General features: G+C 42.4%; 2 protein-coding genes across 2 annotated transcripts in view; one reads left to right on the top strand and one right to left on the bottom strand.

Moving 5' to 3' along the window:
* ggt1a (gamma-glutamyltransferase 1a) overlaps positions 1-13,983 on the bottom strand; it is a 28,233-nt gene extending 14,250 nt beyond the window's left edge. The window contains exon 1 of the mRNA XM_055011502.1: positions 13,678-13,983. The gene's annotated coding sequence lies outside the window, so the exon portion shown is untranslated. The remainder of the gene's footprint in view (positions 1-13,677) is intronic.
* On the top strand, positions 1,479-15,177 carry lrrc75ba (leucine rich repeat containing 75Ba). The gene is made up of 4 exons (XM_023278862.3): positions 1,479-2,153; positions 4,888-5,016; positions 5,921-6,033; positions 12,841-15,177. The coding sequence occupies exons 1-4, from the start codon at positions 1,872-1,874 to the stop codon at positions 13,442-13,444; spliced, it is 1,128 nt and encodes a 375-aa protein (XP_023134630.1). The 5' UTR covers positions 1,479-1,871; the 3' UTR covers positions 13,445-15,177.
* Positions 15,178-16,311: the final 1,134 nt, after the last annotated feature.

Below are 16,311 nucleotides of genomic sequence, written 5' to 3'. Positions count from 1 at the left end.
GGGACCCCTGGAACAATATACTGAGTCATATGACGGAAGGATTCAGCGGGACAAGGATGTTCTTCAAGGAACGACAAAGATTTAGTGGAGCTGTGACGGATGCAAACAGGATTTGACAGCTCATACAACAGCTGACTGACAACATGATTGCCCAAAAGAGAAATTCATATTCATATGGGGCCAGTGGCGAGGCACACATTTGGGCAGCTGGAGATAAAAGGATCATTCCAGAATTGGAGGACATTTTACATCCCACCCATCAAATTTCAAATAATCCATGTACCAAAATACTAAAACACGCAGTTGTTCTGTAAATGTACTTGTCCTGAGACCAAATCTAAAAAAAAAAAAAAAAAAAAAAAAAAAAAAACAGGAGAAAAGAATGTATGAAAATGTTTTTTAAAAAATACTAAATAAATCTGGAGTTCCCCCTAAAATGCCATTTTTCTCTTGTCCCAACCCCATGATAACCAAATTGAATCTCAAATAAAACAGCTAAAATTGAATTTAAATCCTTTTTTTTTTTTTGGTAAAATTTTTGTCATTGATATCTCTTGTAATTATGGGAACATTTTTTAATCAACATAATATTTAAAAAAAATTATTACACATTATTCAGAAATAATAGGTAATTATTCACATATTATTGAAAGACGTTCAATATTTATTCATAAATATTGAACCTGTGTCCTACAACAACCCTGTTAGCATAAACTTTTAGCTGGTAGAAGAAAACTGAATCAGATGAAACGCTGGAATTAACATCATCAGTTTTCCAAAACAAACGGGTAGAGCAAAAGCATGTCTTCTCCTATTTTTCATATTTTCATAACATTGTCAGCCTTGATTGAATGTCTCACTCGACATCATATTATCAGGATAAAACTAATTCTTTTTAATTTTTTTCATCAGTCAGTTTGTCCTCTTGGTCAGCAGTAACAGCTAGCTAAATATCTAGCTTCTACTGCTGACAAAAAGCTAATATTAACATGAATTAACAACCCTGTTACTGTGATTAGAGTAAGGTTAGCAAACAACAAATAAAACATGGAGTAAACATGCTACCATTGATGTGTAAGCTGAGTCAATCAAGCCTTTGATAGTTTATTACCTATGACTGATGAATTTGCAGCAGAAAATTGTAAAAGAGAAGGTTTATTTTTCAAAAATTTTGAAACGCAAATGTCCTGCAATTGTGGTAAGAGCCAAACTTTTAGTTGTTCAGAAAGATAAATGTGAAACCTCCCCTCAGAGACAAAACCTGCACAGAAACTTCCCTGTGATTTATTTTAGATTAATATTGGGTACTGTCTGCATGGTTTCCTTACATATTAAATATAAAACTGACATCCCTTCATGTTGTTGTCGTTCTTTTTTCCTCCCATGTAGCTGCACTGAGGGGAATTTGGAGCCTGGGAGGGGAGACGCTCAGCAGACACCAGATGCTGTGATTGGTCAGACGCTCCACGTTGCACAAACCTAAACAGCAGCGTAAAGCGGAGAGACGGCCGGAGGATGAAGCAGCCGGAGCGTCTTCATCATCCGATCCAGGCGCACGTAGCCCGAGGAGAGGTGGGAGAAAAATCTACACAGCGACGATGTGCGTGAGAATATGCTCTTAAATTAAGCCTGCTTGGGGGTGGGGGGGAGACGCTGTGTGGTTGTGTGGTGTGACAGCCAGCCAGCTACGCAGCGCCAGACAACACGGCGCTGTTTTCCACCATCCACTGAGGAGCATCTGCTGACAAAGAAGAGGGGGGAAAAACTGATCATGGGTTTGTCCTTCTGCTAGCTTTAATATTATCCGAGCAGCAGCACGAAACGCTAGTAGCAACAACAACAACAAAAAAAAGAGCAACAGCAGTCTTACAATGGGGTCCAGGCTGAGCAGACAGAGCAGCCTGGACAATGAGAATTTCTCCAAAAAGCGACGCAAGCTTCTAGACGGCACCGGAGAGAGCGACAGGAGCAGCCGGGGCGGCGGAGACTTTCTGTTCGCGCTGATGCTGAAATCCGACAAACTGCCCGGGATGCTGCGGAGGACCAACCACAGTCCGTACATGAGGAGGGTGGCGTGGATCAAGGAGATCCAGAAGCTGCTCCGTGACCGCAGCATAGAGCAGGCGACCGACGTGCTCAAATTACTGAGGAAGGTAAGAGGAAAGTCCGACCTGTTTGCTTACAGTGGTGCTGATGCAGCCGCGCGTCCTGACGGAGAACGGGATGCTCGTGTGTGTGAGTCCACTTTGATGTGTCCAGTAATGCCACAGGTGCCTCATCCTGCAGGCTCACGTCCTCTGACCTCTCACCTCTGGCACAGCTCACCCCTGCCTTTGAGCTGTGTGTGTGTGTGTGTGTGTGTGTGTGTGAGAGAGAGAGAATGTGTGTGTGTGTGTCCATTTGTTTTTATAGAAAGTAGGCCACTGGCAGAGCTGTGTACCTGATGCTAGTAGAGTCAGCATGTGACTCACCAGTGTTTCTCTCACTCTGGGTGCTTTATGTTGGCATCCCATTTGAAAGGATTGCCTGCACTAGAAATGAGGAAATGGCTATTCCAGATTTCACTGTGTGGATTGAAGCTGGATATTTCCAACCCAAACAGAGCCCCGTCCCCCCACTCTCCACCTGTCCTTGTTTCCTCCCTGGTAGCCAGAATCTCAGCTCTCTTCAGGCTGTTCTGATGCTCCCATTAGAGCGACCTGCCCCCCCCCCCCCCATCTCGGCCAACTCTTAATGCCCCTCTCTCTCTCTCTCAGTGTAATGGCCTGTGCTCCAGCAGCAACAATGTAAGCCCTAGAGTCCTGTGTTCCCCCTATACGAAATATTATTCTTCTCCAAAAGGTTTTATTCACTCTTATTTTGAGGAAGAAGGTCGCAGAAACAAATAAACAAAATCTAGGCCACAGTCAGTGCTTCGCTCGTGTCTATTTCCTACTTGGTCGTGCGTGTTTCCTTGTAGTTGTCTGGCGGTGTTGTCTTTTTGAGGATTTTCATGAGTTGAGACATTGTCGAGCCTGTCTGATGAACATCAAACACAAAACATCACATCTAAAATGCACTGTCATCGAGCCAAAAACGCTGCTGTTTTTGTTGTTTTCTGAAAAGGAAATAGTATAAAGATATAGATATTGGACATTTGTTGGAATGATGCAGTTCTTGCTTTACAATGATAACAGCTAAGTAAATATTGTAGTCGTGACCTAGAATGTGCTACACTCCAACATGCTGAGTGAATAATATTGGATTTGATCGTGCATTCTAAGCCTTTTCTCACCTCTGTTATGTGAACACACATGAAAGATAGTGTAGATCCATGGAAGATGAGACAGCATCCTTGGTGATCTCATTTGTTTTGTTACCCTCAGGGCCCTCCTCTGTCTTCTAGTTGTCTACCAATTCACTGTTAATTACTCTGAAGCCTTGACACAGGAGAGAGTGGAACCTCCTTAATCAAGCCGAGGAGATAAACTAGCCAGGCCAGGCTCCATGACAGCCACATCACAGGAGACACGGGCTCACTTTCTCTAATTGAGCTCTACTTTTATTAAATGAGCCTCATTTTATCTTTACTCGCAGCATTGCAAGCAGGCAGATGTCTGAGATATTCTGCTCTCTAAATTTGAAAGGAGTTTGTGGCAGAGTTAATTGGTGTGTAACATGAGCGCTCTGCTCCAGATATGAAAAAGATCTGAGCTTTGCTGCAGATTTGGGAGGGATCCGTGGCTTCGCGCCGCACTCGCACATGACAATTGATCGCATCCAAACACAGAAGGGAGATATTTTTATACCTTGTTTCTCAGAAGGGCAGAAGCAGCTTCTCCCCCGCATTGGGTTCAGTCTGTGTTTACCGTTGCCCTTGTTAAAAGGAGAGCCGCTAATGTGGAGCTGCCAGCCTCCCACTCCAACTGCCTATTAAAATCAATGCCGATTGTGTTGCATCTGTGTGTGCAGGTGTGTGCATACTGTATATAGCGCCTCAAAGGCTTTCTTCTCTCATGAAAGTGGCATGGGCTGCACAAGTGTCTCCCATTGTAGTTTACCTCATTAGGACCTTGAGGGTGGACGTGCTGATGAAGGAAGTTGTACAGTTCAGCACACATCAGCTGCTCTGCTGGCTGCCGCTCGTCTCATCACTCTCAAAAGATCGTTTGACATCTCCCCCCTTTTAGTCGGTTTGATTTATTTTTACTTCAAATCCTGACTTCAGGTTCGTCATATTTATGAGTACGCTGCCAGAATAGCTGTCAGTCCTGACCTCTTTACAGATGTATTTATGTGCTGCACAAATTTTTAAATGAAATTTATTCACACTCTAACATTCTGAAGCATGACCTACAATTTTTATGAGGGGAAGAGAATTATAAACTAAGAAAAAGGCCTCAATTGTAGTTATAGAGACACATATATAGTGGCAATAACATACAGCTACAAGATGAAATGGATTTTGGAGTTTTTCCAGGGAAGGTTAGTTGGCAAAAATCCCCATAATTTGATCTAAGGTTTTTAAGTCAGATCAGATGGAATCAGGAGTGGGTTTGTGTGTGAGAAAGGTGTGTGTGCTGTGGCATACTGGGATGTGCACCATGGCTCGCTGCCATGAAGGTGTGATTATATATGCCAAAACACAGCGTTCCCTGTGACTCCTCCTAGATTTCACTTCTCTACTGTAGATGAAAAAGCTCCTGTCTCTTTTAATGAATATTTAAAGCAAAACACTTCTTTTATCTCTCCATTTGGAGTCGTGATGCCCTTGACACAGCAGGGACCTGTTTCCATCCCTAGTGCTTTTACCCCCTCAGATCCAAAGCAACACCGTTAGATTCTTACTTATATCTTTTTATGCCTTTCTGATGTTTGTAATTTTTCATGTCTTGTGTGCTTTTTTAGGATCTGGGTTTAGAAGGCACCTCACTCAACGACATCTTGTACAAAAACGCTGCCTTCCTCAACCTCGTGGACCCGATCTCACATGAACTGCTGCTCAGCTTGGCTCGAGAGATGCAGTGTCCTAAGAAGGTCAGTTATTTTCTCTTTCCTTTTTCCTCTAATGCTTAGAGAGCATCTGCAAAAATCAGGTTTGATGTTCCGCAAAAGAAAGCTTTCTCCTAAAAATATTTCCCTTATGATTTCTTTTAGTAAAGTAATGGGCTCTTAAGATCAACGAAAATCTAATCTGAGGATGTTATCGACTTACGTTTGTGCAGACAGATGGTTGAAAGAATTTGGGCAGACACGTAGACACACAGAAACAGAAGTAGCGCTTCAGTATAAACTGTGCTCCATGCAGTCTGCTGAATTTTTCCTGCCTGAAAACTCAAAAGCTGGAGTGACCCAATAATATCAGGGAAATTGCAAGCAATAAGCCCCCGGCAATCAGTCAAATTAGCACATTAAATATAAAAGCCTGTGTTTTGTGCACAGATGTGAATTCATAATTCAGTATGTCCAAACCTCCAAAGGTGAATGTTGAATTATTTTGATTTTAGGCGATGGCCACAACACGGCTCATGAACTGAAATTACCCGTGTTTACCAGTGGCTGTGCTGAATCTCACCTCTCCTGTGTACTTCCTGAGTTTTCCCCCTGATGCGTGCTGCATGTGATTAGATTTTCTTGCTCCAGCAAGGCAGCTAAATTGCGTTTTGTTCAGGAGTAGCTCAAGGCTTCAAGAGTAATAACAAACTGTTTTTTTCGGCTCATGTGAAAGATGTTGCACTTACAGGCTGATAAGTTTTAGAAAATGGAGGAAACGTTGCAGGATTCAAAGCCTCCATAGTGTGATATAATAAATTGTAAAGATGTTTTCTCTTGCATATACAAGCAGAAAATCTAATCGTGAAAGGTGCTGCTTCACTGCTGTTATTCTCTCTGTTCCGTGTGCTATTAGTAGAACTCACTGTGCTTTTTTTTTTCTCCACAGGATGCAGACACCATAAAGTCTTCTGATAAGATTTGCAGACAGCTGATCTATCACCTGACCCCACACTCAAAGTGGCTGAGGCAGAGCATGTCCAGACGGAAATCCCAGGCCTGGTAAGCCCCTCTGTCCAGACATCAGTCTGTAATAAATCTGCAGCTACGCACAACGGCGAACGGTGCTTGGCTCCATGTCGAGCAGGAGAGATTTCCATCTTTGTAGCTGACATTGAAATAGGACAGAGCTGGCCACAGGCTGACCTGACAGGAGCGTCATGGTAACCACAGCTGTCAGTCACGTCTCTTTTTCAGTCCCACGGCCCGTGCGGTGCATGTGCAGGGCTGCTGGCTTCTCTTTTGAAAAGTGGCAGCAAAATTTGTCCATCTGTTTGCAGAGGAAAAGCTGGGAGCATTAGGTTAGAATGTAATTGTACTCATTCGGATGAAAGAGTGAATTGCTTTTGATGTGCAAATGACTAATAGAGAATTAGCTTGTGTACAAATGGGGTGTTTGTGCGCCAAGGTGTTGCTCGATAATCCTATTCATGAACAGAAACAGGCTATCATACTTCTCTCTCATGTAATTGCGTACTCTACAGCTGGCTAGACACTGCAAATAATGCGTTCATATTGTAGGGATGAAAAAAGGCTCAAGATTGAGAAAGAGACAATGCGAGGATAGTGAGATCAGACAGGTTCATTCTGAGTCAGTCAGAATCGCAGGAAAAGCTACAACACATTTACGGGGATCTGGCAGCTTCAGACTCTTCAGCCTCCACAGCCACGGTTTGTTGTGCTTGCGGACGTTTAATTCAGGCCAGAGGAGAAAAGACACAAGATTTAACCGACATTGACAGCATCTCTGCAAATACGCACATACATGCGGCTGCTAAGTTCTTACAGCTGAAGGGCTTTTTTTTTTTTTACTTGGCCATGTTGTTGGCTTCATAAAGCTGCAGAGAGACAGTCTGACACTGGCTGAGACAGCAGGAGCAACATGAATCATTAAACCCACCCTAAAACAGAATATTAATACAGTAGGTGTTGTGAGCTCTGACAGCTTCGCCTGCCGATGTGTTCGTGAACAAATACCTGTCAGTGGTAGAAAGACACGAGACAGGGCCAGTCTGCTGCTGCTGCTGACTGAGAATGGGAAATTCACCCCATAAACGGAATTTTTGAAGATACTTTTTCTGGTGTAGCACTTATAAAACGGCTAGGTAATAATTTAAATTCTGACACAAATGATTCCAGGGTGTGTAGTTACTTTTTAATTTATTGCCACCCAAGAGAGCAGCTTAGCAAAGGCTGTAGCATCTTGTGTTGTTGTCTCATCCTGTGAGAACCACACTATATTTTGTGTGTATTTTACAGAAAGATTTTGGAACTACACATAATTATATTCAAATTTAGATGATTGATGCTCACTGATATTTACATGTAGATGCTTTTAAATGGTTGCCCCAGTATTTACGTGTGGAAGCCACGCCTCTTAATGCTCCACAGACAATATATAACAGAATATATAATGTAAAACAGATGCAGAGGTGCTGGTAGGAAGATTTTTGACTTATATTTCACTCAGACTCTGGCAGGCTAACCGTTTCTCCTTGTATTCACTCTTTATGCTAAGCTTGCCATCTTCTGGCTATAATTTTAGAACCACAGACATGTAACCATATTTCCCAAAATGCTGAACTATTCCTTCAACAATAAGGATGTAACAACAAGAAAAGCATGTCATGAATATTGTTTTAGAGTGTTTTAGAGTGTATTTTACTCCTCTTTTCCTTCCGTCTTTGTTTACCTGCAAGCAAACAACCCTCATCTGTGCAAAAATGCAACAATCCCACGTCTGTGAGGTTTCTGTCTACTCAGAGGCCACAGAAACAGCTCAGTCCTTTTTAATGCCACTGGATTGTTCATCCCTTCATTATCCAGCATTAGCACTGCACACTGCTCGCTCTAAATACTGTACGCACTTTTCTGGCTGAAATGCCGCACCGAATCTCACTGATCCTGTTAATCTATCGAACTAGTTTATTTGGGTTTGTCTAGAAACATATTTTTCTTTTCTTCACATTTAACAAAAGAGCTTGATAATCAGCTTGATGGAGGTGGTGACCCAGAAACGCTGCCGAGGCGCTCTCACCTTAAGGATAATTTCATGTAAGCGTAAAATTGCCCACACTTTTGTGACCTTTTTTCTCTTTGATTTTCACACTGCTATCCCCTCTGCTCCAATTGCCTGATTTGACCTCATAGTGGCCTTTTTTTCTTTGTCAAACTAGCGGCTCAGCTTTCGCTTAATGTATTTTCAGTTTTGCCATCTGTTGCCAAATTTACAAGCTTCATCTATGTTGTGCATTGTAGTGTACCATGCGTGCTAAATTGTCCACAAAGGCTCATCAGATACTTTTTAGTGGCAGCTCCAGCTTCAAACACCAGGAAAATACAGAATAAGACAGAGTTCTTACAGAGAGAGGACAGACTAGATCCTCAGGTCTGGTTTTTGACCAAAACATCCACCCCACAAAGAGGTATCAGGGTGATATTCATGCGCAGAAACTGTCTTTATTGATATGGACTGTGAACTGTGAGGTTAGATTCCCCGCAGCTTGAAGGACAATGCAGTGGTGTGAATATGTGTGTGATTCCTATCAATCTGCACCGTAGCGCACACACCTCTGTATACCCGTACGAATAGAACTGCAGAAAATGAACTGAAACTATAACTGGCATGTCAGGGTGCAGATGTGATTAGACTGCTCATCTCATACAGATGGGCTTCACCCATCAGAGAGTTGAAATGACTGATAGAGCAAAGTTTAGACATAAATAACTCTGCAAAAAAGAAAGAAAGAAAATGGTGTAAGCAATGCAGTAATAGCCCGGGGGAGAGCTAAGAAGAAAATGAACTCCTGGAAAATGGGATTTTTATGATGGCTCTTCTTAACCAACAACTTGTTAACAATTACATTTAGACAGTTCCACAAAGTATTACTCTCTTATTTTTGTTAATATCATGTCACCCTGTCTCATTTAGGATCTGTGAGGCCTTCAGATAGGAATATTTACTTCAATAAATCATAACAGCAATTGGATTTGTGCTGGGTGAATTCAAATGCTGTCTCATTATATGAAATCACTGACACCTGGAGACAAGAGGTGCACTCTGCTTCCTGAGTGTTTGAGTGGGAATATTTAACAGGCAGCTTCATTATACAATGTAAATTTAATTGATCGCTTAATTATTTAATGGTTATTTATTAGAATATTTGCTCGTGAATGCCGTTTGGTAAGCACTATCACTGAAACGTTGATGCCATTGACTGGATTCAGTATTAAGTGTGATTCGTCAGCAACGCCACACCTCTGCACCATTTCTTCCCTTTAATTGTCTGCCTATAAACCAGTTCTGTTGTTTAAAGTAAGTGTTATCAGCGTTCCTGTGAGTGTAAAATCCACAGAAAGCCATCTCCTCGAAATTATCAGTGACACTCCTGTTTTCCAGCATCAGATAAATGGAAGGGAAGGATTAAAGAGGCTTCCAGAGAGGACGCCCCAGACATCCAGTTTTTGTGCTTCCTGAGCTCAAAAGGAAGAATCTGTCTGAAAAGGAGGGCGCTATGTGATCAAATCCTATTCACACCTGCAGGGGAGCCTCTGACACGGCGATTAGGACTTTTGTGCCTCTGGTGAAGATGAGGTTTCTGTCATATGAAAGGGTCAAACAATAGAGAGAGGGAGGACTACGGCTTACAAGGGTTTGATAAAAATAGAGCAGGCTTGACAAATGGCTTCATCTCATGATGTTGTGCTCAACTGCTGATTAAACTCTGTTGTATCCTGCTTTCAGAAGCCGACATTATGCTTCTGGTTTTGTGTTTTTTGCTATTTATGCAAACATTTCAGCTCATCAAGCCATCACCTCAATTTAAAATGAGGCAGTTAATGCTGCTGAGGGTGCATCCATTTTCAATGAACAAAAAAAACACTTCAAAGCATCACGGGTGACAGGTACTGCAGTGGATGTCAGGAGGCACCAGAGGATGTTTTAATTCCCTCCGACACAGAATCAGCATTACAGGCCACTTCAGCAACAGCACAAGTTAAACACACTGCGTCCTCCTGGGGAGGGTGGAGATGAGCACTGGTAAATGCGACTGACAGAAAACAAAGGGGCAAGGGACTGTGTAAATAATGCATAAATATTTTCAGCTGCGATGTTAAACTATAGCCACAGAAAAGGATCAGAGTTAAATTCAGATACAGCCTCAAATCCAGCCTGTATTCCACAATATCCTGAAAGGGGTTTAGAGGTTTTTTTGTGCTGAGTCTGTATAGAAACAGACAAATATCCTGCACAGAATAAATGTATACATTAAATAAAGCTTCCTGCAATCCAGCATTCACTTTTTAAATCACCTCAGTATATACAAAAAGGACCCAGCTGTAACTCCAACCCAGCTAGGCAGTTCCTACCGTCACCAGTCTTCCAGTGGTGATATGAAAAAGATTAGATCAGCATAAAAATGCACATTTTAACCATTCAGATGACGGATATCAATCATTTTAAACTAGGGGGCAAGGCCTGTAACACATGTAGGTGATGCTTAGCTAACATTTGACTAATGATTTAAATCTGGATGTGTTGTGAACTCCTGTTGCTCAATTAAGTCAGTATGAGCCCCGACATTAAAACCACCTTGTGTAGATGGCTGAAATGCTGCCAAAGGAATCTCTGAATTATCAGGGCATGGACACAGGCACCAGGATGTTGACAGCAGATCCTTTGGGCCTCGTGTGTTGCAGTGTGGAACCTCTGTGGATCAGGCTTGTTTCAGCACATCCCATAGAGGCTTGATCAGATTGGGATCTTGAGAGTTGAGAGACTGGACTATGTCTGGAAACAATGTCTATCTGGGTGATATGTGCCACCAAAGTAACATCCACCTGAATGCCAGGATGCAAGGCTTCCAGCAGAATGTTGCATTGTAATGAGATGATTGATGTTATTCTGTGGGTTTAATGTTGTGGCTGATTAGTGTATGCCACCAAATTAATAGATTTCCAGTGACATGGAAAATGGCAAAGTGTCAGGTTCATGCATTTGATGAGCCTCTCTGAAAGCCAAACACGTCCTCTTCTTATAGAAGGTATTTTTAGCAAACTGGAGGATGGATGTACGTCTCCATGTTGCTACATGACCCACTAATCCACAGAGACAGTATTTACTTAGCCAAGCAACCCGGCGGATTTATGTGACGATCAGTGTACATTTGTCCTTCTGTGAGTCTGTGAATCCTTCTGTCTGTGCACAACATTACTCAAAAATGGAATAACGCGTTTGGATGGAATTTTCAGGGAAGGTCAGAAATGACACAAGGACCAAGTGGTTAGATTTTGGTAGTGATGCGGCTTATAGTCTGGATCCATGGATTTGTTAAAGATTTCTATATCATTGCAAAATAGCAGCACAGCGTCACTGTAACTATGACGATCTTATGATTGTGATCCTACTACAAATTCACCGTTGCAAACTTTCGGGACTTATCCATTGGAAATGATACAAGGAACAATTGATTAAATTGTGGGGGTGTTTCCAAATCCCATCAATTCCCGCCGCCCGCTTCATATGTAGGTCACGCAATTTGGTATCCGTACATAACATACACATGCATAACACATGCCTCTGCTCAGCGCAAGGAAATTTGGTTTGTGGGTACATCTGTATTAAATGGCCACATTCTATGTTGCTGTGATTTCTGATCATCAATAACTAATTAAAAAAATGATGCATTTCTACAAACATGTGCTGCCATATGGGGGAATGAGCAGCCTTGGCGGAGTACTGCACTCTCTGAGTGCCTTTCTTGTTTGTACTGTTGTCAATTCAAGGTCAGATTCCTGGTGCAACATTAATATGCAGTTTTTCTTTTTAACGTTATCAAACGTTTGACTTGAACACATTAGTCCATTCTTCTTTGATTCAGTAATTGGACTTTGCTAAATATTTTTGACTTCAGTGCACCGTTGTCTTGTGTGTTACAAACCATTATTTTCAAAAACGATAAGAATGATAATAGCATTTTTAAAAGTGCTTGCAGAGGCTGATCAAAAGCTTATCCTGAAATGTACTTTTTCTCTGTAACTGGATTCCAGTTCATTTTGGGATACAGGCGATAAATGAATGCATGAAGTAACTGTCACTTAATAACTGATGATTTCATGAAGTCATAGTGACATAATCATTTATTAATGGTGAGCAACAAGAAGTCAAAATACATTATGCATTAATGCAAGTGTTTGTTTTGTACTGTTATTGTACACTGTCACAAATCCTCATACAGATTTCTTCAATAGGTGCATCAGAGAAGTCTCAGAATGTTAAATAAACTCAGCATTTTTGCTTTGCCCGACTTTTTGCTAGATTTCACCAACATCTGTCATCAGGAGGCAACTTGCTAATAAAGAAACAACTTTTTCATTTCCTGTCTTATACATAAAGTGTCAAAGAGTCTTCTGTTCACTTTCCATCTTCTAAAACACATCATAATTTAATGTTTTAAGTAGGAAACTATTCATGCTCTGTGCTGTAAGGAGCTCTGTGCTCGTGGCTCTCCAAGCTTTAAGCTCATGCTGCTGGTCCACTCGGATGTTTTGGCTCCTCTGTTTACACTAGTAAATCCTCATGCTGCAGTCTCTGTGTCAACCTTCCGCTCCAAGCCGGACCAGTCACCCGCTCTTTTATACAACACAGGAAACACAACATAAAACCACAGCTTGCTCCTAAGGCACAGTTAGGGGACTTATTCAAAGATCCTTTGACCTTCCTGCTCAAACCTGTATTGATTCGTGGGTTTAAACATCAGAGAGTCATCTAAGTAATCTTACTTTCTTTGTCTTTATCTTCTCCAACAGTCTCAAGACAACTCTACAGAAAAAGCTGTCCAGTGACACTGTTGACTTGTCCGGTATCCCTCTGTCCACTCGAGATGTCCACCAAGTCGCCTTCTACCTCCAAAACAACAGAGAGAGTGTAGTGGCTGTAGACATCAGCTTCACCGAACTTCACGACGAGAATCTGAGGATTCTCCTGCCTCTTCTGGCCTCACTCCCCAAACTCAGCACCCTGGCTCTCAACGGGAACCGGCTCACCCTGTCTATACTCAAAGACCTCACAGAGATGCTCAAAGACCCCAAGAAGTTCTCCAGCCTGGCCTGGATAGACCTGGGAAACAACGTGGACATTTTCACCATGCCTCAGCCGCTGCTGGTCGCGTTGCGTCGGCGCTGCAGCCTGAAGAGCAGCCTACCTACCATCTACGAGTACACAGAGGGCCAACCCTACTGCTACCACCTGGAGACCTCCATCGAGGAGCCCAGCCACTACGAGGAGGAAGAGGAGGAGGAAGAGGCGGAGGTGGACGAGGATGACGAGGAGAACAAATTTGAGCTTGAGCCGTGGGGTTTAGGGGAGAAGCAGCTCTCCAAGGACTTCACCCTTCACTACTGTGAGAGGTGATGGAGCATTTTCTCTCTGAGGCTTCAACTGTGGTTGAAATGTCGTCCCACAGCACTCTGTTACTTCCTTCGCCTTCCTGCCCTCACACCACGAGCCCAGTCACCCTTTGAGGCGCGAGGGAGATCAGTGCCCACATTGTGAACTTCTTGTCCCGACACGGCTACCAAGCTATTCCTAACCATCTCTGAGTTAACCCACACAAGATAGTGACAATGAAGTGACGGCGGACTTACTGTGTTGGTGGATGGTGCTCTTGGGAACAAGGTGCGGTTTCATTGGAGGGGGGCTGGAAGAGTTAATGAACCAGTGCTCTCTCTCTCTCTCTCTCTCTCTCTCTCTCTCTCTCCTTCCCACTCTCTCTCTCTGTCTATGATAGTGGCAGCTGAGGAGCCAATCTCAAGGAGATTTAGATCAGTTGGTCGGATGGAGGAGCAGCATCCCGGCGGTAGCTGAAGTGGAACTCGAGTTAGTTTGGAAACAGTGGGTCCCTCTGGGTTCTATACCACGACTGAGACTATCTCTGGCAGGCAGGGCCTAGCTCCACATTGTGTGTTCTCTGTTAATCTCTCAACAAAAGCTATGACACAAGTTCAACAGACTATACAGCCGACGACCCATCACGTGACGCTGGCAAAACTGCTAGGTCGACTTTTTGCGTTTTCCCCCCCTTTCCAAATGTCCACTTGTGAATACCCACGCAGCCCTTGTGTAGATGTAAGTGAGGGCACAAAACATGGCCCTGTTGTGTTTCCACAGGCTATTTTTGTGCACTTTGGTGAACAAAGCAATCTTAGAAGACAACAGGTAGGACTCAACAATGGCTAGCTGTCACTGATTGTTTTTGTACTGGTCCAAATGCTGATATTTACCTCTTTGTAATTACTGAGCTGTTGTCGTCATCACATTGTTTTACTGCATTTATGACACTTCAGCCAACTGTTAATATGGGTCACTGTGTCAGAGCAGAACCCAAACTGCCCTTCCTACTGCCGTTCGTCTCTACAGTTGTGTTGTCATTTCCATTAATTGATGCTAGACTTGTGTTTGTTATGAGCCACAGCCATGACTGTTATCTATTGGTTATAGTCCGTCTACAAGTAGCACATAATGATTAAGTTAGACTGAGCAAAATACTACAATGCACTTTAAGACCCTATTCTTTGGATATTCCGATCCACCACAGCATATACTCAGTGTACATTGTTTATAAGTAGACATATTTACAAAGCAGACGCTGAACGTATACCTCTTTCAGAAGAAATGATGACCAAATGGCTCAAGATTGTTAGAAGGATCATTAAAATCAACATCACCAGATATATAATAAATGTTTAATGTGTGTTATATATGTTTGTAACAGTAAATTGTCTGGTTGCTGCTGTAATAATTTGTGTTATTGTTTTGATGTTTCGTCTCTCGTCCTACTCAGTGATCATAAAATGACTCTAATGACTATGAAACTGAGCCTAGTGACCTCCTGCTATAAGCTTGAACAGTAAACAAAAGGGAACATGACTGATAGGATTATGCAATAAAGCAGAAGACAGTTCAGTAAATGTAATTTAAAGTCAGAGCAGACACCATTCATGCTGAATGTTCTGAATGATGGAGAGCGATGTCCACTTGGTTTGTAGTTTATGTTTCATGTGTCAATGTCAAATTCTTCCTTGTTGTAGCCTGTGTGTATTTGTCTCATGCCAAACACTGACTGCCAATAAAAGAACCGATCAGAACTAAGAAGTGATGTCTGGTTTTATTTTGATTATTTCTACAATACGAATAATGCGCACTGAACGGTGGCAACATCTGGGTCACCAGTTGAACCCGCAGCTGCTCACAGAAACAAAAGTGAGGATTAATTTTTGCAGATTAGTCTGCAAATAGGGCAATAAAGGAAATCAGCTCGGACCGTGCTGTTAGGGATTGGTTGCTGGAGTGTTGCTCTTGTTTCTGAGCCAGCGGATCATCTGTGCCGTTGTGTGCTGTCAGGGAAATGCCTGAGCCACAGCCGCTTGCCAGGGAAAGCCAGGGTGGTCATCGCATGAGGCCCTACCCATGATCCTCTCCTGGCAACCTTTTGTTCCTGCTGCCAGACATGGTAATGTGGCATTTGCAACAGGTGGCTCCTATAAGGTCAGGGCACAGTGTGACTGTCACACCCCCTGAGGTCCAAATACCATGTGACAGGGCAACAGAGCCCACCCTAAAAACCACCAGGAGCTTATCATTTGACCTTTTCCTTTCAGGATTGATTTATTTCCCTGTATTATGAGTAAAATAACAGTTTCCTTTACGTTAATGGGGGTATTTATTGTGGGCTGTAAGTCTTTGAGCGGACAGAAAGTGCGTCAAACTTTCAGGAAACTGCTCTCGTGTTTGTATGAGTCACTACTAGATCTGATTATCCTGCTCCAGCTGCTGCATGCTCTGGCACAAAAGTGAAAAATAATTTATGAAAAATAGCACAGAGAAGTCACACAGACTGTTCTGAATATAGTTTGGCACAGAGGAAAGGCTTTACAGAGCAGATTTCAATAGTGGTGACCTGAGGTTAGAGGGATTGCCCAACCAGCTGTGGGCCACATTGATGCATCTAAGAAAAGACTTTCAATTATTGGCAATTTGTCAAACCTAGACTGTTATCCCGATTTATTTATTTCTTGTGTCTTTATTTATGCTGTGTTCTTTGCTATTCATGTATTAAACTCTTCATCCCCTTATTCTGTTATCACTCTTTTCCTCCTACTTTTTGACTAAACACCTTAACTACAAAAAACATGTTAAGGTTTCAAGCATTTTCTAACTGGAATTAAACTTGGCAAATACTGTTTAAAAACAACACAGATTACCACATTTATAAAAAAAAA

The sequence above is a fragment of the Amphiprion ocellaris genome, chromosome 6 (assembly GCF_022539595.1).
Source record: "Amphiprion ocellaris isolate individual 3 ecotype Okinawa chromosome 6, ASM2253959v1, whole genome shotgun sequence".
NCBI lineage: Eukaryota > Metazoa > Chordata > Actinopteri > Pomacentridae > Amphiprion > Amphiprion ocellaris.
Note: the sequence above shows the minus strand (reverse complement) of the source record. Positions and strands in the feature narration are given on the sequence as shown.